The sequence below is a fragment of the Panthera onca genome, chromosome E2 (genome assembly GCF_046562875.1).
Source record: "Panthera onca isolate mPanOnc1 chromosome E2, mPanOnc1 haplotype 2, whole genome shotgun sequence".
Classification (NCBI taxonomy): Eukaryota; Metazoa; Chordata; class Mammalia; order Carnivora; family Felidae; genus Panthera; species Panthera onca.
The window spans coordinates 8,989,065-9,012,505 of NC_138353.1; the positions used below are offsets into that span (position 1 = coordinate 8,989,065).

The 23,441-nt window shown below is 53.4% G+C and overlaps 2 protein-coding genes across 5 annotated transcripts in view; one reads left to right on the forward strand and one right to left on the reverse strand.

The window, feature by feature from the left end:
• Window positions 1–30: 30 nt before the first annotated feature.
• Window positions 31–18,477, forward strand: NUCB1 (nucleobindin 1). Of its 3 annotated transcripts, none has more exons than XM_060651686.3 (13): window positions 31–149; window positions 573–739; window positions 3,136–3,243; window positions 5,644–5,776; window positions 9,243–9,346; window positions 12,599–12,784; window positions 13,063–13,153; window positions 15,770–15,828; window positions 16,089–16,181; window positions 16,271–16,363; window positions 16,706–16,876; window positions 17,338–17,434; window positions 17,539–18,477. In XM_060651686.3, exons 2-13 carry the CDS (start codon window positions 584–586, stop codon window positions 17,649–17,651), a joined length of 1,404 nt encoding a protein of 467 aa, XP_060507669.1. In that variant the 5' UTR covers window positions 31–149; window positions 573–583; the 3' UTR covers window positions 17,652–18,477. The 3 variants fall into 3 exon arrangements, with proteins under 3 accessions (XP_060507669.1, XP_060507671.1, XP_060507670.1); XM_060651688.3 differs by having other exon boundaries at window positions 573–709; XM_060651687.3 differs by having other exon boundaries at window positions 46–138.
• Window positions 16,214–23,441, reverse strand: part of CYTH2 (cytohesin 2) — a 69,273-nt gene continuing 62,045 nt past the window's right edge. For both annotated transcript variants that reach the window (XM_078439606.2, XM_078439608.2), the window contains exon 13: window positions 16,214–16,228. The gene's annotated coding sequence lies outside the window, so the exon portion shown is untranslated. The remainder of the gene's footprint in view (window positions 16,229–23,441) is intronic.

Genomic DNA, 23,441 nt, shown 5'->3' on the forward strand with positions numbered 1-23,441 from the left:
CAGGGACCAAGGGGACTGAAGCCAGCGCGGACCAATCAGGCCGCCGAGGGCGGGTCCTCTGCGGGAAAGTGGGCGTGGTCTAGGGGGGAAATCACCCGAACGCACCGGAGGTCCGAGCCCGGGAAAACGCCCTCTGCGGTGAGGGAAAGGTGAGGGGCAGGGGGGTCCCAGATGGGGTCCTGGGAGGAGCGGTAGGAAGGGGCCCAGAGGGCTGGAAAACTGGGTTTCGGGGAGGATGGACTGGGCACCAGTATTTGTAGATCCTGGCAGAAGAGGAGGCTTCGGGGGGTCGGGGGGGTCGGGGGGTGGTGCTGAACCTTCGGTTCTGGCGAAGGGGACTGAGATCCCGGATTCCTGAGTCTGAGCGAAGAGGCTGGGTGCTGGGAGCCAGGACTCCTGGGTCTAAGGAAGGAGGAACTGGAGGTTCGGAATCCTGTGCCTCGGGAAACGAGACGCTTTGAGTCTTGACTTAGATGGCGGGGTGGGGGGGGGGGGGATGCTGGGGGCCCAGACTCCTGGGTCCAGGGGAATAGGCGACTTGGGACAGACATCCACCCCTCTGCTCCCCACAGGCCACGTCGTCATGCCTTCCTCCGGGCCCCGCGCAGTCCTTCTCCTGCTACCGCTGCTGCTGCTGCTGCGCGCTGTTCTGGCGGTGCCTCTGGAGCGGGGGACGCCCCAGCAGGAGAGCCCTGCGACCGAGAGCCCCGTGAGTGGCCCTGCCCTCCTCTCCAGCCAGGTGTTTGCAAGTGGTAATACAATTCCCGCGGATCCCCGTCGCCCCTGGGTGGATACTTCCCCCAGGGACGCAGCTTGAAGTTTGCCTGACATTCTTTGCAGTCGCCTGGGCTTTGACGTGGTGAAAAACTTGGCGGGGGGGGGGGGGGGGGGACTGCATATTTCTAAGTCCCTGGCCCTGAGGTGTGGGAAATCAGGTCAGATTTTAAGTGGCAAATCTGTATTACCCCCTACCTAAACCTCTGTTGTTTTAAGCCCCCTGCTCTCAAGCAGGAATGGAGGGAAAAAAAAGAACTACATTTCCCAGTAGCACCTGGGGCAGGTGATGTTAGCCAACCGAGGTGTTCTCAGTTCATGGAGCTCCTGGGAAGGGACGGGTAAACCGCCCATGTGTTAATTCCAGCCATGTGTTTATCAAATGCTAGGAAACCTTCTCTCTTAGGGAATTTGGAACTTTAAAGATCCTCAAGGCCAGTGCCCTGATTTGTGGCCTGAATCTGCACATAGCGCCTGTCAGTAAAGAGCACGTTACTGTCTCTGGAACAGATCATCCCGTGCTCCTGTGTGGTGGTCCTGACCTTGTGAGTTAGGCCTCTGCTTGGTGAAATCTTTGCAGGCCCAGAGGGGCACCTCTGACTTCCCTTTCCCTTCATTCATTGCACACGTTTCTTGAGCACCTCCCGTGGGCCGGACACAGTGCTAACACAACCCCTGGGCCATCACAGACCAGGAAGACATTGGGCCTCCCTGAGAATGGACATCAGTGTGATAGTCAAGGAGGAAGGGTCACGAGCTGAAATCTGAAGTGCAGGGAACAACATTCCAGGCAGAGGGAACAGCCTGAGCAAAGGCCGTGTGGTGGGGAGAACAGAAGTAGAGGGGCATGGAGGTGGCCAGTGTGACCGGAGCAGAGCGAGCCTGAGGGTAGATTATTCAGAGCCTCGGTTCATTTTATTTATTATTCTTTTTTTTTTTTTTTTTTTTTTATTTTTATTTTTATTTTTATTTTTGGGACAGAGAGAGACAGAGCATGAACGGGGGAGGGGCAGAGAGAGAGGGAGACACAGAATCGGAAACAGGCTCCAGGCTCCGAGCCATCAGCCCAGAGCCTGACGCGGGGCTCGAACTCACAGACCGCGAGATCGTGACCTGGCTGAAGTCGGACGCTTAACCGACTGCGCCACCCAGGCGCCCCTATTTATTATTCTTAATGTTTGTTTATTTTTGAGAGAGAGACCGAGCGCTAGTAGGGGAGGGGCAGAGAGAGGGGGAGACAGAATCCCAAGCAGGCTCCGGGCTCTGAGCTATCAGCACAGAGCCAGATGTGGGGCTCAAACCTGTGAACGGCAAGACCATGACCTGAGCCGAAGTCAGAGGCTTAACCGAGTGAGCCACCCAGGCACCCCAATGTTTATTTCTTTTTAAGAGAGAGAGAGAGAGCGTACGTGTGAGTAGGGGAGTGGTGGGGGAGTGGGGGAGAGGATCTGAAATGGGCTCTGCGCTGACAGCAGAGAGCCTGGTGTGGGGCTTGATCTCGCAAACGGTGAGATCATGACCTGAGCCGAAATCAAGTGTCAGGGGGCTCAACCGACTGAGTCACTCAGATGCCCCAATTTATTGCCTATTTTTAAAAAATGTGTATTCATTTATTTTGAGATGGGGGAGGGAGGGGCAGAGAGAGAGAATCCCAAGCAGGCTCTGTGGTGTTAGCACAGAGGATCTGAAGCAGGCTCTGTGCTCGCATCAGAGAGCCCCATGCCAGGCTCAGATTCACAAACCACGAGATCATGACCTGAGCCAAAGACAGAAGCTTAACCGACTGAGCCACCCAGGTGCCCCTTATTGCCTATTTTAAAATGGAAGAGTGAGGCCCAGGGAGAAGAGCGTGCTGGCCATCTACACGGGACAGGTCTGGGTCCAGGAGCCTAGCCGTTTTTGTCTGTCTTGTTCAGTTGTTCAGTTATATCCCCTGTACCAGTGCCTGGCACACGGTAGGGGCTCGGTGAGCGCTTGATGAATGATGAATGAGGGTATATTTCACTTGCGAACAAATACTGGTGTGTCCACTCTAAGCACCCACTCCGTGCTCAGTGTTGGGGCTGGGTATCTACCCATGTGATTTTCACTTCGTCTCCACTGCAGGCCTGGGAAGAGAGGAGAGCCGTGGCCCCGAAGATCGGGCCGTTTGCCTGGGGTTACAGAGCAGATGGGGATTGGAACTGGGGTCGGCTGGCCCCAGAGCCTCTGTGCCACCGCGCAGGCCTGCCCCTTGCTCCAAGCAGGGTGTCTCTGGGTCCTTCAGCAGGTGCCCAGGGGAGCGGGGCCTGGGTCCTACCTGCAGGGAGGAGCCGGAGAAGGGTGAGGGCTGGGCTGCTATGTTCGTCTTTGTTGCCTTAGGACACAGGCCTCTACTACCACCGGTATCTCCAGGAAGTCATCAACGTGCTGGAGACAGATGGGCATTTCCGCGAGAAGCTGCAGGCTGCCAACGCCGAGGATATCAAGGTGCGGCTGGGCGCGAGCCAGGTTGAGCGGGGAAGAGGAGGAAGGGTGCACGCTGGGAGGACAGAGTCCAGGAACGGACTGGATTCTCTCAAGGGGCCACGGAACGTGTGGTTAAGCATAGATGCAGAGGGCACAGGCTCCGTTACACGCTGTGTGACCGCCCCTCGCGGTGCCTCGGTTTCCCCATCTGTAAAACCGAGGGTTATAACTAGAACCTGCATGACCGGGCTCGGGTTAGGATCATCCGAGGGTAAGACGCACAAAGGGCTGAGGCATGCGGGGTAGCGGTCCTCGGACCTGCCGTGTGAGTGCTGGTTCCCCGGCATGTTCAGTGTTGTGCATTCTGCTCGGGAAGAATTCAAACCCTGGACGTGTTGGGGGCACTAGCTAGCACCACCTCTAGCTCGCGGAAGGCCTCCCGAGGAGCTGACGTAATCCTCATTTTTTTTTTTTTTAAGTTTATTTATTATTTATTTTAATTTTTTTTTTTAATGTTTATTTTTGAGACAGAGAGAGACAGAGCATGAATGGGGGAGGGGCAGAGAGAGAGGGAGACACAGAATCGGAAGCAGGCTCCAGGCTCCGAGCTGTCAGCACAGAGCCCGACGCAGGGCTCGAACTCACGAACCGTGAGATCGTGACCCGAGCTGAAGTCGGACGCTCAACCGACTGAGCCACCCAGGCGCCCCTAAGTTTATTTATTTTAAGAGAGTCAGAGAGTGCACGAGCTGGGGAGGGGCAGAGAGAGAGAGGGAGACGGAATCCCAGGCAGGCTCCGTGGGGTCCGCGCAGAGCCGAACGTGGGGCGCAAATTCACGAAAACCGCGAAATCATGACCTGAGCCGACGCCAAGAGTCGGACGCGTGACCGACTGAGCCGCCCAGGCGCCTCTCCGCTCCAGTGTTGAGGTCCAGAGCAGGAAAAGGATGTGGGGAGACATGATCTGGTACCAGTCGCTGTCTGAGGGCCCTGGGACAAGTGGCGTCTCCGCCCGGGCCTCAGTTTACCCAGCTGTAAAATGAGGTTGTAGGCAGGATTAGGGGATAGACTCAGGGAGTCCAGCACAGGGCTTGACCCATAGTAGATGCTTCACTGGCTGAGGTTAATATGACTGTCACTGCTGCCTCTCGAGGGCCACGCCCCAGACGGGCTGGAGAGACCTCGTGAGTCTCGAGTGACTGAGAAAGCGGGCTGAGCAATGACAGATCGTAGAGGGTGCAGGTCCAATCTGACAAGTGAGAGAGGGTTTCTAGAAAATGGATGCCCCCAAGTGAGGTATAAAGTCTCAGTGGGAAGGTCTGTGGTGTAGAGTTGCGGTGGGAGGGTGGGGTGGTGGCATTTCAGACAGTGGGAACTGTGTGTACAAATGAAGTAGTCGGGGACACCCGGGCGGCTCAGTCGGTGAAGCGTCCGACGTCAGCTCAAGTCACGATCTCAGGATTTGTGGGTCCGAGCCCCGCGTCGAGCTCTGTGCTGACAGCTCGGAGCCTGCGTGGGATTCTGGGTCTCCCTCCCTCTCTGCCCCTCTCCCCCAGTTGCACTCTGTCTCTCTCAATAAATTGAGATTTTATTGAGACAGGGATTCTGTCCTGTGGGCACTGGGGAGGCTTGGGGGCCTTGAGCGGAGAGGGGTGGGGTCGACTCTGGGAAACAGACATAATCTGCAGCGACAGTCGAGGGGGCTCAGGAAAGGCACCCTATTCAGGGGTGTGTGTGGAGGGGGGCAGGGAATTAGTGGGGGGGGGTTCTTTCCAAGGGAGGTGCCATCTGCTTTGAGGGTTTTTGTTTGTTTGTTTTTAAGTTTATTTATTTGAGAGAGACAGAGACAGCGTGCGTGGGGGAGGGGCAGAGAGAGAGAGGGCGACACAGAATCCGAAGCAGGCTCCAGGCCCTGAGCTGTCAGCACAGAGCCCGACGGGGGGCTCGAACTCACGAGTCATGAGTTCATAACCTGAGCTGAAGTCGGACGCTTCACCGACTGAGCCACCCAGGCACCCCCCCGCCCTTTGAATTGTGAAGAGCAGTGAAGATCTGCTTAGACTTGAAAAGTGGTGGCAGAAGAGAATCCTAGGCAGAGGGACCGACCAGCGTGTGCAAAGGCCAAGAGGTGGGAAGGAGTCTTGAGTGTAGGCGCCGATGCCCCGTTAGTGTTGCCGGAAGCCAGTGCGATTTGATGGATGACGGGAGATGGGGCTACAGAGGTGGGCATGGCCTCAGATGCCAGGCTGAGGGGTTGGGATTTTATGTCGGAGGCTCTGGGGGCAGGTATGGGTCTATAAGCTTTCCAGGCATCCAAAAGCTGGTAGAAGGTTCCAGAGAGGGCCGGGAAAGGATGAGGCCGCCCAGTGTGCCCCCTCCCAGGCTCCCAGCCTGACCAGTGTCTCCTCCCTATTCGGACAGAGTGGAAAGCTGAGCCGGGAGCTGGACTTTGTCAGCCATCACGTCCGCACCAAGCTGGACGAGCTGAAGCGGCAAGAGGTGTCCCGGCTGCGGATGCTCCTCAAGGCCAAGATGGACGCCGAGCAGGAGCCCAGTAAGCAGGGGCAGGTAGGGTGGGATGGCCTCCCTGCCCCATAATACACATAGAAGAGGGATCGAGTTTTCTTTCTAGAACATTCTACCGCTAACATCACTGCTTGGTGGGTTTATTTATTTTTTTGTTTTTTTAATTTTTTTTTTTTAATGTTTTGTTTTTGGAGAGACAGAGAGAGACAGAGCATGAGCAGGGGAGTGGCAGAGAGAGAGGGAGACACAGAATCCGAAGCAGGCTCCGGGCTCTGAGCTGTCGATGCGGGGCTCAAACCCACGCATGCGCGATCGTGACCTGAGGCGAGGTCGGACACTCAACCGACTGAGCCACCTGGGTTTTTGGGTTTTTTTGTTTTCAGTTTTTTGGGGTTTTTTTTTTAATTTTTATTTTAAAAAACCATGGTCATTCAAAATTTTGATGTAACTTCAAACTTCCGGAAAAAAAGTTGCAAGCATAGTGCGTAAAGTCCCTGAATACCCTTGACCTGGATTCTCCAGTTATTAGCTTTTGTTCTATTTGCCTTTCAGCGACATTCGCTAGCTCCTTGCAGACTGTATCTCTTGGTCCCCCCTTTTTCAGTGTGATTTTCCTCTGAACGGCCACATGGTCCTACATAACCACAATGCAGTGATCGAAGTCAGGAAGTTTCAAAGGGTGCACTGTATTTTTCCTTGCTCTGTTATTCTCTATCTCCCCAGCTGGCGTGATTCTAATTTGTAGGCATTTGTATCTGCGACTATATTTTATAGTCTAATGATTTGGTTGGAAAACAGAAAGAAAAAAAAATGCACCTGGAGGAGAGAGGCAGTTTTAGATTCCAAGATCCCACCCAATTTCTTTTTTTTTTTTTTATGTTTGTTTATTTATTTTTGAGAGAGAGTGAGTGCACAAGCCGGGGTAGAGCAGAGAGAGAGAGAGGGACACACAGAATCTGAAGCAGGCTCCAGGCTGTAAGCTGTCAGCGCAGAGCCTGATGTGGGGCTCGAACTCACAAACCCTGAGATCATGACCTGAGCCGAAGTCAGATGCTTAACCAACAGCCACCCAGGCACCCCCCCACACTATTTCTTTTAATAGCTTTATTGAAATATAACTCATATGTCGTATAGTTTACCCAGTTAATAGGTACAATTCCTTGGCTTTTAGTATATTCACAGGTATATACAACCATCACCCAAGTCAATTTTGGGACGTTGTAATCACCCCCAAAAAGAAACCCCGAACTCCTCAGCTATCACCCCCGACCCAGCCCCTGCAACCAGTAACCTCCTTCCTGTCTCTCTGGATTCGCCTATTCCTGGACATTTCATATAAATGGAATCGTGCCATCTGTGACCTTTTGCGCCCGGCTTCTTTCACTTAGCATAATGTTTTCAAGGTTCAGCCGAAACGTAGCACGTATCGGCCCTTTGTTCCTTTTTAGGGCCAAGTAATATTCCACGGTGTGCATAGGCCACACTGGGGTTTCTCCATTCATCGGTTGATGGGCTCCTCGGTGGTTGCCTGCTTTGGCCATGACGGGCCGTGGTGTTCTACTTCCCGTAGCTTTGTGGTGTTCTGGTGCCGCTCGGACAGCTTCCCGCCTGTCGCTAAGTGTAAGAACATGGCCCTTTTACTGAGATTCACCCACGCCCCTCCTTTCGCTTCCTGACACCCCCTGAGGCTCCCATGTTACGGATGGGGATGGCGGGCATTGGCGGATGGCGGGCATTGGCGTTGAGGGTCAACGGGACAACTGAACTTTGTTTTCATTTCTGTCTGCCTCCATTTATCCATCCTCCAAACATGCCTTGAGTCCTACCATGTGCTGGGTACCAGGCGGGTCCCAGATCTCGAAGGTGACCCGACAGCCTCCTCCACACTATGCACCCACGCCTTCTCCGTCCTTCGGTTTTATTTGTGCATTTGATTTGCTACTTAATGTAATTAATTTATTTTGAGAGGCAGAGAGAGAGAGGGAGGGAAAGAGGGAGAATCTCAAGCAGGCCCTGTCGGCACAGAGCCCAACGCGGGGCTGAAACTCATGAACCGTGCGATCGTGGCCTGAGTCGAAGTCAGATGTTTAACGACTGAGCCACCCAGGCGCCCCTGTCGTGCTGTTTTAATTATTATAGTTTCAGAGTCCGATTTGCTCTCCAGGAAACCAGACGTCCCCTCGTCACTGATGGGAAAAAATCCCGCCTGTGAGTTGGCGGCTTGTTGTGTCCCTCGCACTACGCCGCGCGCTTCGACTCTCGTCCCTTCGCCAGCTCAGGGCATCTCCAGAATCTGACCGCTGCCGCCCCTCGGGCCCTGCCTGGAGCCCCGTGGTCGCCTCCTCCCCGGGCCCCCTGCCGCCGCGCTGGCTTTTTGTTCTGTTTCCCGCACGGCAGCCAGTGGGGTGCTGCTAACACCCGTGTTGGTCTCCCGTGGCCACCGTAGCAGATTAGCACAACCAGTGGCTTCAAAGGACACACACGGGTTTGGAGATCAGACTAAAATCAGTGTCACGGGGCGAAAATCGAGGCGTCTGCAGGGCTGCACTGCTTCCAGAGGCTCTAGGGGAGGGCCTGCTGCCTTGCTTTGTCCAGCTGCTCCCGCGGCCTTCCTTGGCGGGTGGCCTCCTCTTCTGTCTTCAGAGCCAGCCAGCCGTGTCGCATTTGTGTTCAGTCTCGCGGTCTTCTCCTGTGGTCGGGTCTGCCTCTGCCTCCCACGTATAGGGCCCCTTATGATGCCATAGGGTCCCCTGGGTAGTTAGAGGTGGTCTCCCCATCCCAAGATCCTTGATTTAATCCCGGCTGCAAAGTCCCTTTTGCCATGTGACGTGCTCACAGGTTCTGGGATTAGGGCGTGGGCATCGTGGGGGCCGTTACCCAGCCCACCACGGCACCTAACCCAAGTCCTGTCCCTCCTCTGCTTAGAACCCACCATGGCTCCCCAGTGCTTGTAGGACCAAGCCCACAGCCATCCCTGCTCCTCTGCCCCTCCCTTCACAGGCACCCTCTCCCCCATCCTCTCATGTCAGTGTTTTTTAGTTTTAACAACACACCCCGGCCACCTCTGGACCTTGGCTCCATGCATTTCCCTGTGCCAGACCATTGTTTCTCCGGGCTCTCTCTCTTTTTTTTTTTTATGTTTATTTTTGAGAGAGAGAAAGAGAGAAAGCATGGGAGGGGCAGAGAGCGAGGGAGAGAGAATCTCAAGCAGGCTGAGCACAGTCAGCGCAGAGCCTGATGCAGGGCTTGAACTCGCGAACCGCGAGATCGTGACCTGAGCCGAAATCAAGGGTCAGGACGCCCAACCGACTGAGCCACCCAGGCGCCCCGATACGTGTTAGTTATTATTATGCTTATTGTTATTTTAAGCTGACTTCCTTTAGAGCACATCTAGCCCAGGATAGGGATGTTAAAAGCAAGAACATTCCATGAGGTGTTCTTTTTGAGTTTTTGTTGTTGTTGTTTTGTTTTTTTAATACCTCTCCCTCATCCAGATGTACAGTTGGATCACTTGAGCCTCCTGAAGCAGTTTGAACACCTGGACCCTCAGAATCAGCACACATTCGAGGCTCGGGACCTAGAGCTGCTGATCCAGACGGTAGCCGTGAAGGGGCCGACAGGCAGAGGACTGAAGGAGGCTTTGTGGAAGGGGAGCAGGGAAGGGAGCCTGGGACGTGAGCCCGCTCACCCCCGCCTGGTGTTCTGTGAGGCCGGCGGCTGCAGAGGGCCGGGTGGTGCCCAAAAGGCCTCCCCAGATTCTCTCTGGGAAAACAGATACAGGCAGGTGGGCTTGGCTCCATTCAGACCCGGATTCAAATCCCTCCTTGGCTCGTCCTTCCCCTATGACTTGTGAGGGTGGGGGGCGTGGGGCTGTCTCCTCTGTGTCCTTGTGGGAGGCAGAACAATGGCCCCCCGCACCAAAGACGTCACACCCTACACATCCTTTTTCTTTTTTCTTTTTTTTAATGTTTCTTTATTTTTGAAAGAGAGAGAGAGCGTGAACAGGGGAGGGACAGACAGTGAAGGAGACGCACAATCCAAAGCAGGCTCCAGGCTCTGAGCTGTCAGCACAGAGCCTGACATGGGGCTCGAACCCAAGAAATGTGGGATCATGACCCGAGCCAAAGTCGCCCGACTGAGTCACCAGGTGCCCCTACTGTTCTTTCTTCCTTCCTTCCTTTCTTTCTTCTCCACACCCAGTGTGGGGCTTGAACTCACAGCCTTGAAATCAAAAGTCCTCCACTTTACCGGCGGAGCCAGCCAGGTTTTTAAGGCTCCAAATTTATGATAATTTGCTACACCAGGCACAGAAATTAATAGAGACCTTATCTGAGAAATGGGATCTCGAGCCCAGCCTCATGAGGAAGGCCAAGGGCCACGGGGTTGGGGAGTGGAAGGGGATGCCCAGACCTGCCCCTGCCTCTCCCCTCCTTGCCTTTCTTCTGCAAGTCCCCAACACCCCCCAGCGCAAAGCCCCCACCCTCCTCCTGGCCTGAGCCCTGTTTTTCTGGCCTAGTGGAGCTCCATCTAGTGGCCGTGAGGATAATAGCAGCAGCCGTTTGAGTCCATGCAGCATTGGACTCCGTCTCTGAGGGATGTTTTTGCCACATATTTCTAGAACATTCCAGAAACTGTCCATTTTCTCCAGGCCCCCAGTCATCTCCTAGTTTTAATTCCCATCATTTCTCATCGCCAGTTCCTCACTGGGCTCCTTGCTTCTGCCTTCCAAGTTCACCAGCCAGACTTTTCAACCTAGCACTCTTGACATTTGGGGCTGGATAATTTTTGTTGTGGGAGAAGTCTTGTGCATTGTATGATGTTAACAAAATTGTTTTTTTAATGCTTATATTTATTTTTGAGACAGAGAGAGAGAGAGAGAGAGAGACAGAGTGCAAGCAGGGGAGGGGCAGAGAGAGAGGGAGACACAGAATCCGAAGCAGGCTCCAGGCTCCGAGCTGTCAGCACTGAGCCCGATGCAGGGCTCAGACCCATGAACTGCGAGATCATGACCTGAGCCAAACTTGGACACTCAACTGACTGAGCCACCTAGGCGCCCCCGTTGTATGATGTTTGGCTGCATCCCTGGTCTCTACCTACTAGGCACCTGTAGACCTACCCCCGTTGTGGCATCCAAAAATGCCCTCAGCCTTTGACAATGGTGTCCTGTGGGCCAGTCTCCCCAGGTTGAGAACCCTGCAGTGCTCTGTTCCCCACATAACAGCTGTGTTAGTTTCCTGCGCTGCCCAGGAATAAAGTACCGCAAACTTAGTAGCTGAAAACAACTTGAAATTATCATCTTGTAGTATAGATCAGAAGCCAGGAAGGACCTTATCGGGTGTGTTAGTTTGCTGTGGCTGTCGTAACAAATTGCCACAGACTCCAGTGGCTTAAAGCAGCAGAAATGTAGGGCACCTGGCTGGCTCAGTCCTTAGAACATGCGACTCTTGATCTGGGAGTCGTGAGTCCTCGAGTCCTACGTTGGGTGTAGAGATGACTTAAAATTTTTTTAAAAATGAAAAAACAACAAAGATGTATCCTCTCTCAGTTCTGGAGGTCAGAAGTCCAAAATCAGTATCCCTGAGCTAAAACCTTGTTTTTGGCGGAGCTATTCTCTTTAAAGGCTCTAGGGGGAAACCTACTCCTTGCCTCTTCCAGCTGTTGGAAGCTACCAGCACTCTTCAGCTTGTAGACAAATCATTCCAGCCTCTGTCTCCATTGTCACATGGCATTCTCCCTGTGTCTCTGCATCTTCTCTGTGCCCTTCTTATAAAGGCTCCAAACATTTGGATTTAGAGCCGACACCCGTCTGGTAGGACCTCATTGTAACTAATTACATCTACAAAGTCCTATTTCCAAATAAGTTCACATTCCGACATTCTGGGTAGACATGAATTTGGGGGGTGGGGGGATACTATTCAACCCAGTGTGGTATCGCTATCTCCATCTTACAGAGGAGGAAACAGGCGCAGAGAGGCTAAGTAACTTGCCCAAGATCACACAGCCTAGTGGAATTTGTTCACACACCAGAGCCTGGATTTAAACCCTGGGCAAAACAATTGGAGACCCAGGGTTCTTTACCATTTAGCTGTGCTGCTCTCCATAGTCTGCCTCGTATATTGTTCCTTATTGCTTATTCCTCCAAGATCTTTCTTTTCTTTTCTTTTTTTAATGTCTATTTATTTTTGAGAGGGAAGGGCAGAGAGAGAGAGAGGGAGACCCAGAATCCGAAGCAGGCTCCAGGCTCCGAGCTGTCAGCACAGAGCCCAATGCGGGGCTTGAACCCATGACCCGTGAGATCATGACCTGAGCCGAAGACTGAGCTACCCAGGCGCCCCTTTCTTTATTTTATTTTTAAGTGCTCTCTATACCCAATGTGGGGCTTGAACTCACAACCCCCAGGTCAAGAGTCACGCGCTCCACCTATGGAGCCAGCCAGGTGCCCTGTTCCTCCGAGATCTTGAGATTGTGGAGGACTTGAAAGAGGTGGGTTAAAGTTATTATTGTGTAGGAGTACTTGGCTGTCTCAATCAGAAGAGTGTGTGACTCCTGATCTTGGGGTCGTGAGGTCGAGCCCTGTGTTGGGTGTAGAGGTTACTTAAATAAACTTAAAAAAAACAATCATTACTGTGTAACCATCCTAATATCCTTCGAACAAATAGAGGTGGCTATGTTATGAGGCAAGAGCGGGTCATAGAGATCAAGAGCTGAGCTCAGGACATGGAACTCAGGACTGGATGGAGGTTGGGGCGGCCCTTGCCCAGGTTCAAGGCTGAGGGCTTGGAATTTGGCGGTTGACATTTAGGGCCCGTGTACGGCAGTGAGATGAGAATGACCGTCTGCCTTTCCCCAGGCTACCCGAGACCTTGCCCAGTATGATGCAGCCCATCACGAAGAGTTCAAACGCTACGAGATGCTCAAGGAACATGAGAGACGCCGTTATCTGGAGTCACTGGGAGAGGAACAGCGAAAGGAGGCAGAGAGGAAGCTGGAAGAGCAACAGCGCCGGCACCGAGAGCATCCCAAAGTCAACGTACCTGTAAGGACCCCCTTTTGTGCCCACCCCACAGCCAAGTTCCACTCTCCAAGCGCCATAAGATGAACAAGTAGCTAAAGAACTACAACTCCCAGCAGGCCCCGAGGCCAAAAGCCCGTTTAAATATGCCCAGTCACTCCAGGGGCTGCTGGGCGTTGTAGTTTTAAGGAGGTTTTTTTTTTTTTTTTTTTTTTGGCTTTCTTGCTTGAAGAAAATGACATTTGAGGGATGGGGGGGACCCAGACTTCTTGCTCATGAGCCCCTGGCTCTCCCTTCCACAGGGCAGCCAAGCCCAGTTGAAGGAGGTGTGGGAGGAGCTGGATGGATTGGACCCCAACAGGTTTAACCCCAAGACCTTCTTCATATTGCATGGTAAGGTGGGGAGGGAGCCCCAAGACCCAGGCTGAACCCTGAGCCTCTGGCCTTTCTGGGGCCTGAATACTAAGGAGGCAGCTCCGACACTGGGGCTTAGGCAGGCCAAAGAGACCTGAGCCCATCTCTCCTGCTGGTGTAGAAGGCTGCACCCCTCCCCATTGCTAGGATCTTCCGTAGAAGAGCTAGGCCTCTTTTCTGGGATACACCAGACTTCTCCGTCCTCGGGACTGGCTGATGTCCACCAAGTAAGCAATCCAGGCTTGGCTAGGCCTGGGCCCCCCCTCCCACAGCAGCCCAGAAGCCCCAGTCCCCGCCAGGAGCCCTATTGCCAACAGTGGGCCGTTCCCTAATTAAACAGGCCTCCAGGGACCTGGGAAGCACCTTCCCCATGGTGGTTTAAAGGTACTTTCCCCTTCATTCTCTTCCCATCTAGAAACATAGCTTGGGGTTGCCAGGCCATCTCAGATGTGCCTAGGACCCTGTCCCAGAAGCTGCAGGCGGTCAGCAGGGCTTAACAGGGCACGGCTGATTCATTCGACAAACGTTTACTAACCTCCCTCTGAAGACCCAGCTTCATGGAGACCCCATGGATGCTGCTGCGAACGAAACAAGGGTCCCCCCTCTCACAGAGCCGGTGATCAGGCAAATAGATCACGCCTTATTCCGGTGAATCTGAGAAACCAGGGAGTGTGAGATACTCTAGAATTTGTACATAAGCTGCCCATTAAAGGGCCTGGAGCGTGTAGTGCCCCATCTGGCTACCGAGCTGTTGCAATGACCGAGGAACTGAATTTCTCATTGTATGTGATTGTTATTCATTTAAATTTCACGCGTCCCAGTGGCTACTGTATTGGGCGGTTCAGCTCCAAAGAGTTGAGGTTTGAACTTAGACTTCAGTGAACTGAGGTTGAGCCTTGCAGACATTGGGGGGGAGAGTGTTCTAGGTGGTGGGAACAGCAGACACCCAGGGAAGAGTGAACGTGGGTCTCCAAGGTAACAGGCAGCTTGCTCCAAGCCTTCCAGCTGGGTTGAGGAATCTGGATTTTATCCTCTCTGAGATCGGACACCGCAAAAGGGTGTTGAGCAGAGGACTGGCACCGTCTGCCTTAAGGGTTGACAGAGTCCAGCTGGCGGGGCCAGGGCCAAAGCCAGGAGAAGGCTGGAGAAGCTGGTGGCTGCATCATAGGAAGTAGGGAAGAATGGTTGGAGTCTGGATTTATCTGGAAGGTCAAGCTGGTGGGATTCACAGACGGACTGGATGAGGAGTATGAGTGAGCAAAAGAGTCAAGGGTGACTCCAAGGTATTTGGCCCTAGCAACTGGAAGGATGGATGGGGAAGAGCAAGCATATTTGGCAGGGGAAGTTGGGAACCGTGTCCGTTCAGGTCAAATCGGAGATGTCGATTGGACGGTCATGTGGAGATGAGAGTTGGGAGTCAGATATTCAGGTGTGGAAGCAGCTCGTGGATGGCACTGGAAGCCCAGGGATTGGAGGAACCCATCTAAAGAAGCGCTGGCCAATCAAACTATTTTTGTAACAATGGAGAATGTCCCGTCCCATCCAATATGGCAGCCGCCAGCTACGTGTGGCTACTGAATGCTTGACATGTAACAAGTGGGACTGATAAACTGAAATTTTTAGCTTAATCAATTTAAATTCAGGGGCGCCTTGGGTGGCTCAGTCGGTTGAGCGTCTGACTCTTGATCTCAGCTCAGGTCTTGATCTCAGGGTCGTGAGTTCAAGCCCTGCATTGGACTCCGTGCTGGGCATGAAGCCTACTTTTGGACTTGAAGCTTAGTTAGACAAGAGGTCCCAGGACTGAGCCCCGGGGTGCACCAATATGTAGCATTCAGGAGGAGGACGGAGCCAATGAAGGAGAACGAGGGGCATCTGGAGAAAAGCGTTTGATGTTCTAGAGGCCAAGGGCAGAAAGTCCAGTAAAATGTGAGTTAAAAATTGACCATTGGCGAGGCACCTGGCTGGCTCAGTCGGTGGAGCGTGCAACTCTTGATCTCAGGGTTTAAGTTTGAGCCCCACGTTGGGTGTAAAGATTGCTTAAAAATAAAATCTTTAAAAAAAAATTAAGCGCTGGATTTGCAAGGTCAGGGTTCTTGGCCATCTCTGAAGGACCAGGGTGGGTGCTGATCTGAGTAAGCAGAGGAGGGGAGACAGTGAACGTGGCCCACATGGCCGAGAAGCCAGGAGCCCTGTAGCTGTACACGCGGAGAGGCAGGTAGGGGTTCCTCTGGCCTGGTTCTCTGGGAGCCAGAGGCCTCTGACACCCTGGATCCTGGGCAAGGGGGTTGATCCTGTGCCCAGATCTCCAGGCGTTAAGGATCGGGTTGTCTTGTGTGACAACTGCCCCAAGAACAGTCCTGGTGAAGCCCACATTCATTTACTCCATTCCTGGGACCCTGGTTGGTAGGGAACTGGCTGACCAAGCAATGAGCCAATGGGGCGCTGAAGCTGGAAGGATATCACTCTGTCGTTGGGGACCCAGGGACACCGGACCTCTGAACATGGAGCCCACACCAGCCCCAAATGCCTTCTCTAGCCCCACCTGTACCCACCCTGTACGCAGTCCCCCAAGATACCTCGTTGTCTCCCCCTCAGATATCAACAGTGATGGTGTCCTGGATGAGCAGGAGCTGGAGGCCCTCTTCACCAAGGAGGTGAGCATCTTGGAAGCCGTACGTGCAGAAGATGCCCAGTCAGCCTTGCGTCCCCTCGGGTCCCCCTGGAGGTGAATTCAGGGGAAACGACAACTCCCAGCAGCCCCCGCGGCAAAAAGAGGCTGCCGCGCGTGGCCGGGTGCCCCGAGGGCTGCTGGAAGTTGAAGTTGCCTGTCTGTGTGCGTGAGGAGGTGGCGTAGCCAAGGAAAGAGGTTGTCCCGGACCCCTCAGTATGTCCTGCCTGTCACTTGACCCTGCAGCTGGAGAAGGTGTATGACCCAAAGAATGAAGAAGACGACATGAGGGAAATGGAGGAGGAGCGGCTTCGCATGAGGGAGCACGTGATGAAGAACGTGAGAGGAGGGGGCCGGGGCCATGGATGGGGCGGGAGGGGGCGGGGCCGGAGGGAGGCCCAGCTCTGTCGCTTACCCTGGTTCCCTAGGTGGACACCAACCAGGACCGCCTCGTGACCCTGGAGGAGTTCCTCGCATCCACCCAGAGGAAGGAATTCGGGGACACCGGGGAAGGCTGGGAGGTGAGGACCTGAGGAACTCTCTGGGTCCTGAATACCTCTGGCCCCCGGCCCTGACCCTTCCCTGGCCACTCCTCTTACTGTCTGGGCCTCTGCTCCCCTCCCGTGGGTCTCTGCCTCCTTCTGCCTCTGGGTTGTCTCAGTGCCCCCTCTAGGTCTCTGTCCCCCCCCCCCCGCCTCTGGGTCTTTATCCCCCTCCCCGGCTTCCACTCAGTCTCCTCCACCCACACGCATGGCCCAGGCCTCCCAGCCTTGCCCAAGCCTCCTGTTAGCGGAGCCGTCTCGAACGTGAGTGGGCCAAGGCCGGCATGGCCCTGCTGATGGCCCCTGTCCCCTCTCCGGCAGACAGTGGAGATGCACCCTGCCTACACGGAGGAGGAACTAAGGCGTTTTGAGGAGGAGCTGGCCGCCCGGGAGGCAGAGCTGAATGCCAAGGCTCAGCGCCTCAGCCAGGAGACAGAGGCTCTAGGGCGCTCCCAGGGCCGCCTGGAGGCCCAGAAGAGAGAGCTGCAGCAGGTGACCGGCCAGGGAGGCTGGGCCCGTCCTCTGAGTCTGGTGGCCTTTATCCGTGTGTGTTCAGAGGCTGGGAAGGCCTGTGGCCCCCGTGTTGATCACTGGTAGAGCCTCAGGTGGTGACCGCCATCTTGAGTAAGGGCAGACGTCGTCCCCATCCCTGACGGCTCTGTGGCTGCCATATTGGATAAGGGCAGTGGGGCTGTAAGCAGGAAGGGAGGAGGAAGAGGCCAAGAACAGAGGAGGAGGTTAGACTCAGCCAGGGTTCAGGGAAGGCTTCCCTGTCCCAGCGTCTGACCCGAGCCCTGCCAGAGGAGGGAGAACTGGGTCTTTTTAACTGTTATGAAGGTCAACTCTCAGTGAGAGAAAAAAAAAAAAGATGCCCATAGAGAAGGGGCTGGTTCACCACTTAGCAAGCTGCGGCCTTACCCTCTAGCCTGTGCGATCTCCCCCACCCCTTGTAGGCCGTTCTGCAAATGGAACAAAGGAAACAGCAGCAGCAAAGCCAGAACGGCCCAGCCCCTGGCCCTGAGGGACAGCTCAAGTTCAGCCAGGACACAGGTGCTCTGGTGGGCCCCGGGGCGCACGGGGCGGGAGCCAGTCGGTGTCCGCGGGAGAAAGACACTGGGATGTCTACTGCCACCATTTCCTCCCTCCATTTCCAGATGATGCGCCTGTCCCAGCGCCGGCCGGTGACCAGAAGGATGTAGACCCTTCAGAAAAGAAGGTTCCCGATCAGCCCCCCGAGCTGCCCCGGTTGGATACCCAGCACCTGTGATCCTCCTGGGACTCCTCCCCACCCCCCCCCACCCCACCCCCCCAAGGCACTCTGGGTTCCTACTGAGGCAGCTGATGCGAGGGAGATGAGGAGTCTCAGTCCACCCCCTCTGGGGGCCAGCAACATGCCGGTGGCCTCCTGGGGGAGGGGAGGGGAGGGTGGCATGTGACACGATGCCTCCTGAGCCCGCGTCTCTCAGCGTGTTTCACCTCCTCCTTCACAGCCTCCCAGTCTGCGGCCCCTTCTTGCCCATCCCCTCCAAGGACCTACCTTCTCAGCTCTGTCCGGGGCCCTCACTGGGTCACCCCAACTTAGAGAAGCCCCCTCCCTCCCGGGAAGGGTCTGCTTCGTGCCTGCCTCCCTAGATGGTAAGGCCTCAGCTGCCCAGGTTGTGGCCACTCCGGCTGGCACCCTGCGTCCCCACAGCTGCTGGAATTCTGCCTGCCGCCCAGTTTGGGTGGTCCCTCGAGAGATTTCCCTCCCTTCTGTGGGACCACCGATGCCTCAAAGGCGGGGTCTTCCCCTGGGCTGGGTGTGAAGGCCAGCAGAGTCCTAAGCAGGGCTGATTAGCTCTGATAACTAGCAGCCCTGGCTTCCAGCCATCTCCGCCTCCACCCTGACTGCTTGGCTCCTCGCCCCTTCCCCCCACAGTCCCAGAAGGGCCCTGGAGCCAACCCTGCCCCAGGATCAGGTTCCAGCCCTTCCCTCGGCCTCATGTGGGAGGCCTCGGCCCCCCCCCCCACCCCTTTTCTGGCCTTATCTCCTACAGCTCCCAGTTCTGCTCTATCCTCCGGTTCCATCCAAATACATTTTCTGGAACAATGTATGCCTCTGTGTCTTTGCATATACTGTTCCCTCTGAAGCCCCATCCCCAATTCACCTGCTAAAGTCCTCCTCATTCTTTTTTTTTAAGTCGTTTTATTTTACTTTTTAACTTTTTTTTTAAACGTTTATTTATTATTGAGAGGTAGAGAGAGACAGAGCACGAGCAGGGGAGGGGCAGAGAGAGAGGGAGACACAGAATCCGAAGTGGGCTCCAGGCTCCGAGCTGTCGGCACAGAGTCCGACACAGGGCTCGAACTCGCAAACCGCGAGGTCATGACCTGAGCCAAAGTCGGACGCTTAACTGACTGAGCCACCCGGGCGCCCCTGTTTTATTTTATTTTTAAAGTTCATTTATTTTTGAGAGACAGAGAGCACAAGTCAGGGAGGGGCAGAGAGAGAGAGAGGAGGCAGAGAATCCCAAGCAGGCTCCCTGCGGTCAGTGCAGAGCCCGATGTGGGGCTCGAACTCCCAAACCGTGACATCATGACCTGAGCGGAAACCGGGAGTCAGACGCTTAACCCGCTAAGCCACGCAGGCGCCTCAAGTCTTCCTCATTCTTTAAAATGCAATTCAAGCATAATATCTGAGCGGCCACATCCTGGCATCTTTTTGTCCTCTCCTGATGTGTCCAGTGTGAACACACACACACACACACACACCTTTCAGCAGGATCTCAGCCACAAGGACCGCAAAGCTTAGAAAAGGGGCGCCTGGATGGCACAGTCCGTTAAGCGTCTGACTCTTGGTCTTGGCTCAGGTCATGATCTCACCATTTGTGAGTTCGAGCCCCACATCGGGCTCTGCCCTGAGCCTAGGGAAAGTATTATCTCCCAACACAAGACGTCCCAAGGTAGGGTGGCTCCGGAGCCTGCAGGGAACCACGTTCTCCCAATGTCCTAGTTCCGCTGTAGTGGATGTGGGGCTCCACTCCTCTTGCGCAGAATCCAAAGACACACAATCCAAAGGAGGCTCCGGGCTGTGGCCTCTGAGCTGCCAGGGCAGCGCCTCAGGCCGGGCTCGAACCCACAAGCGGTGAGATCATGACCTGAGCCAAAACCAAGAGTCAGACGCTTAACCATCGGAGCCCCCCCGGGAGCCTCCGTTATAAATAGCAGTTCATTTCGTCTTCATAAAAACCCTGAGAGGTAATTACCCTCATCAACCCGATTCTACAGATGAAGCAAATAAGAGAAAGCCAAGTGGCTTGCCTGGGATCCCACAGGCTGGTCAGTGGCAGGGCTGGGATTGGAACGCTGGCAGGCTGGATCCAAAGTTCATGTTCTGAAGTATCATGTTAAGTTCTTTTGGGCACTGAATCTGTGCTTAAAAAAAAAAACAACAACAAAAATCTGGTGAATAAGTGAGTTAATGAGGGGTGTCTGGCTGGCTCAATCAGAGCATGGAACTCTTGATCTCAGGATCGTGAGTTCAAGCCCCATGTTGGGCACAGAGATCACTTTAAAAAAAAAAATTTTTTTTTAAATGAGTTCATGAATAGGGGCGCCTGGGTGGCTCAGTCCGTTAAGCGTCTGACTTTGGCTCAGGTCATGATCTCACGGTTCATGGGTTTGAGCCCCATGTCGGGCTCTGGGCTAAAAGCTCGGAGCCTGGAGCCTGCTTCGGATTCTGTGACTCCCTCTCTGCCCCTCCCCTGCTCACGCTCTGTCTCTCTCTCTCTCAAAAATAAATAAATAAATAAATAAATAAATAAAATATTAAAAATTTTTTTTAAATAAATGAGTTAATGAATAAATGCTCTGCTCTCTGCCTGGCATGCTGTCCACCCATCTGTTATGTGGTTGACAGTTTCTGTGTGACCTTTGATTTCATCGGTGTTTTTTTTTTAACACTTAAGTGAGACCCTATTCCTCACCTCCTTTGCTCTCACCTTCACACTCCATCGCCTGCCGGGCGAGCTCCTGACCCTTCCCAAATGGCCCAGTTGACCCCTCCAGGTTTATGTTTCACTCATTTTACCCACTCCCATCCTGGGTTCCAGACTCTCACTTGCTTTATTTTTTTAAGTAAGCTCTGCTTAAAAGAGCTTCAGCTCAATGACCCCAAGATCAAGAGTCATCATGGGCTCTACCTAATGTGCCAGCCAGGCGCCCCCAGGCTCTCACTTCTGAATGATCCAGCTTTCTCTTGCTGGAAAGAGTTGTTTCCTCTGGAATGCCATCTCTCCTTCTATTCCTTCTAAACCTCCACCAAAATCTTTCAAAATGCAGGGACACCCGGGTGGCTCAGTCAGTTAAGCGTCTCTTGATCTCAGGGTCATGGGTTCAAGCCCGGTGTTGGGCTCTCCATGCTGGGCATGAATACTACTTAAAAAAAAAAAAATCATTTTGGGGGACGCCTGGGTGGCTCGGTTGATTAAGTGTCTGACTTCAGCTCAGGTCATGATCTCACGGCTCGTGAGTTCGAGCTCTGCACCAGGCGAGGTGCTAACAGCGTGGAGCCTGGAGCCTGCTTCAGATTCTGAGGGTCTGGGGGGTCTCTCTGCCCCCTCCCCTGCTCGCTCTCTGTCTCTGTCTCCGTCTTTCTCTCAAATATAAAATAAAACGTTAAAAAACAATAATAAAAAAATTAAAAATCAGTTTGGGCATCAATCTGCCCAGCCTTCCCTGGTCCCCAGGTTGAGCTAAGGGTAGCCCCACTCCCCCCACCCGCCTCTACCCTGCCTGGTGTTTCCACCATACGGCAGGTGTCCAGGATTGTGTATTCATTACAAGGTCTGGAGCTGTGTATTAGTTTCCTATTGCCGCTACAACAAAGTAACACAAACTTCATGGCTTAAAGCTGGAATGTATCATCTTGCAGTTCTGGAGGTCAGAAGTATAAAACGCGCCTTCCTTAGTTAAGATCAAGATGTCTGCCGGGCTACACTCCTTCTGGAAGTTCTAGGGGAGAATCTGTTTCCTTGTTTTTCCAGCTTCTAGAGGCGCCTGCACTCCTTGGCTGATGGCCGCTTCCTCCAGCTTCAAAGCCAGCAGCACAGCTTTTTCAAAGATTTTAAAAATATTTATTTATATTTGAGAGAGAGAGAGAGAGAGAGAGAGAGAGAGAGAGAGAGAGATCATGAGCGGGGGAAGGGCAGAGAGAGAGGGAAACAGCATCCCAAGCAGCCTCACAAACCGTGAGATCATGACCTCAACAGACATCAAAAGTCGGACTCTTAACACCTTATTCACAAGTTCTGGTGATCAGAGCGTGAACATCTTTGGGCGGGGGGCTTAGGGGGTGGGCGTTACTGTGCCCCAGCACAGGTTGTGTCTCTTTCCCCGGACTAGAGGGCAGCAGGAAGTGGAGTGAGGCTCATCCCTGGGTACCCACCATCAACCAGCACAGGGCCAGGTCAAAAGTAAAAAATGTTTGCTGAATGAATATGGGAGTCAGGCCAGTGGTACGTGCTGAAACAAGAAAGCTGCCCACATTAGATCTTTGCCCCTGCTCCTGCTGAAAGCCCTCTCGTGTCCTCTCCAAGCCCTTCATGACTCCGCCCCTGCCTGCGTCCCTAGTCCTGTTTTCCATCCCACTTGCCCACCGTCTTTTTTCTTCAGCCACGCTGGCCCATTTTCAGTTCTTGGAACACAACCGGCTCTTTTCCACCTTAGAGCTCTTGGGCATGCTGTTCCCCACACTATCAATTCCACCGGACTGATAGCTGAGTGAAGACCGAGAGAGTCTGTCTCATTTCTGTTGTGTCCTCAGGACCCAGAACAAATTAGATGCTCAACAAATATTTGTGTTCTGTCGGGAGGACTGTCTGTGGAATGATCCTGGAGGCTCTCTCTGGAACTCCTGGCTATGAGCTGACTGGGACAGGGTCACGACTTCGACTTCCTCCAAGGTCTGTACGTGATGTTTCCAGCAAGTCCTGGAAGGTGCTGGTGCCCAAGCTCGGACTGCATTTGCCACACTTCCAACACCACCGTTTCTCTTGACTCTATAAAGAGAGTAAGAGAGCTAGGAGGTGGGTGTCTTTCTAAGATTACAGCCCCCACAGTGTGGCAGCCTGAGCCCAGCCAAGCAGCCCTTGTCAGCAGACATCAAGAGAATGGGCTCGTGGTGCCAGGACGGCTCAGTAGGTCAAGCCTCCTACTCTTGGTTTCAGCTTAGGTAGTGATCTCATGGTTCATGAGATCGAGCCCAGCATTGGGTTCTGCTCTGACAGTGGAGAGCCTGCTTAGGATTCTCTCTCTCTCTCTCTCTCTCTCTCTTTGTTCCTCCCACTCTCTCTCCCTCAAAATAAAGAAATAAACATAAAAAAAAGGGAGAGAGAATGAACTTCTTTTTATTCACTGATTCTCTGCCTCTATTTCGTTTGTCCATTTATTTATTTATTTGTTTATTTATTTTAATGCTCTGCTTTAAATTTCACTTTGTCTTACGCCCTTTGTTAATCTCCTGGTTCTCACTCTGGGTCCCAGAAATGCAGTCATGTGGTTAACACTCGTGGCCTGCCTCCCAGGAATAGAAGGTGCCTGACCTGCTGAGCACCAGGTTCCCGTCCCAGGTCGGTGATTTGTCCAAACTCAATTATGAATTAAGTTAAACACAGCCGACACGGTTCAGTGCATGTGCTATATCTCTGTGATGTCCCTTGATTTTTTTTTTTCAGTGACGTTTAAGTTCTTGAGATTTCTTGCGATGAGATTTCTTTCTGTTGTTAAATTTCCCACCATTTAGTCATACGTTTTTCTACTGATGGCCATTCCCAGTTTTGAGCTGTCACACTCGATGTTGCAGTAAACGTGCTTACATCTCAAGCGCAAGTTTGACAGTTTCTCACAGGTATGTATCTTCCACCCACAATAGAGATCACTGGACCATGAAGATACCCTTATTTTTTTCTTGACCAGGTATCGCAAAAATGATTCCTCTGGGCACACGAACTCACTGCCAGCAATTTTAAGTCATAACATCTTATTCTGAAACTGTTTAAGAACTTACAGAAATAGTACA

What these genes read in the sequence shown, in the direction of transcription:
- NUCB1 (XM_060651686.3), top strand. Translation starts at nt 584, where the DNA reads ATGCCTTCCTCCGGGCCCCGCGCAGTCCTTCTCCTGCTACCGCTGCTG. An exon ending in CTGCCCTCCTCTCCAGCCAG is followed by an intron (nt 740 to 3,135) that starts GTGTTTGCAAGT and finishes TTGTTGCCTTAG; the next exon opens with GACACAGGCCTCTACTACCA. An exon ending in GGACGCCGAGCAGGAGCCCA is followed by an intron (nt 5,777 to 9,242) that starts GTAAGCAGGGGC and finishes TCCCTCATCCAG; the next exon opens with ATGTACAGTTGGATCACTTG.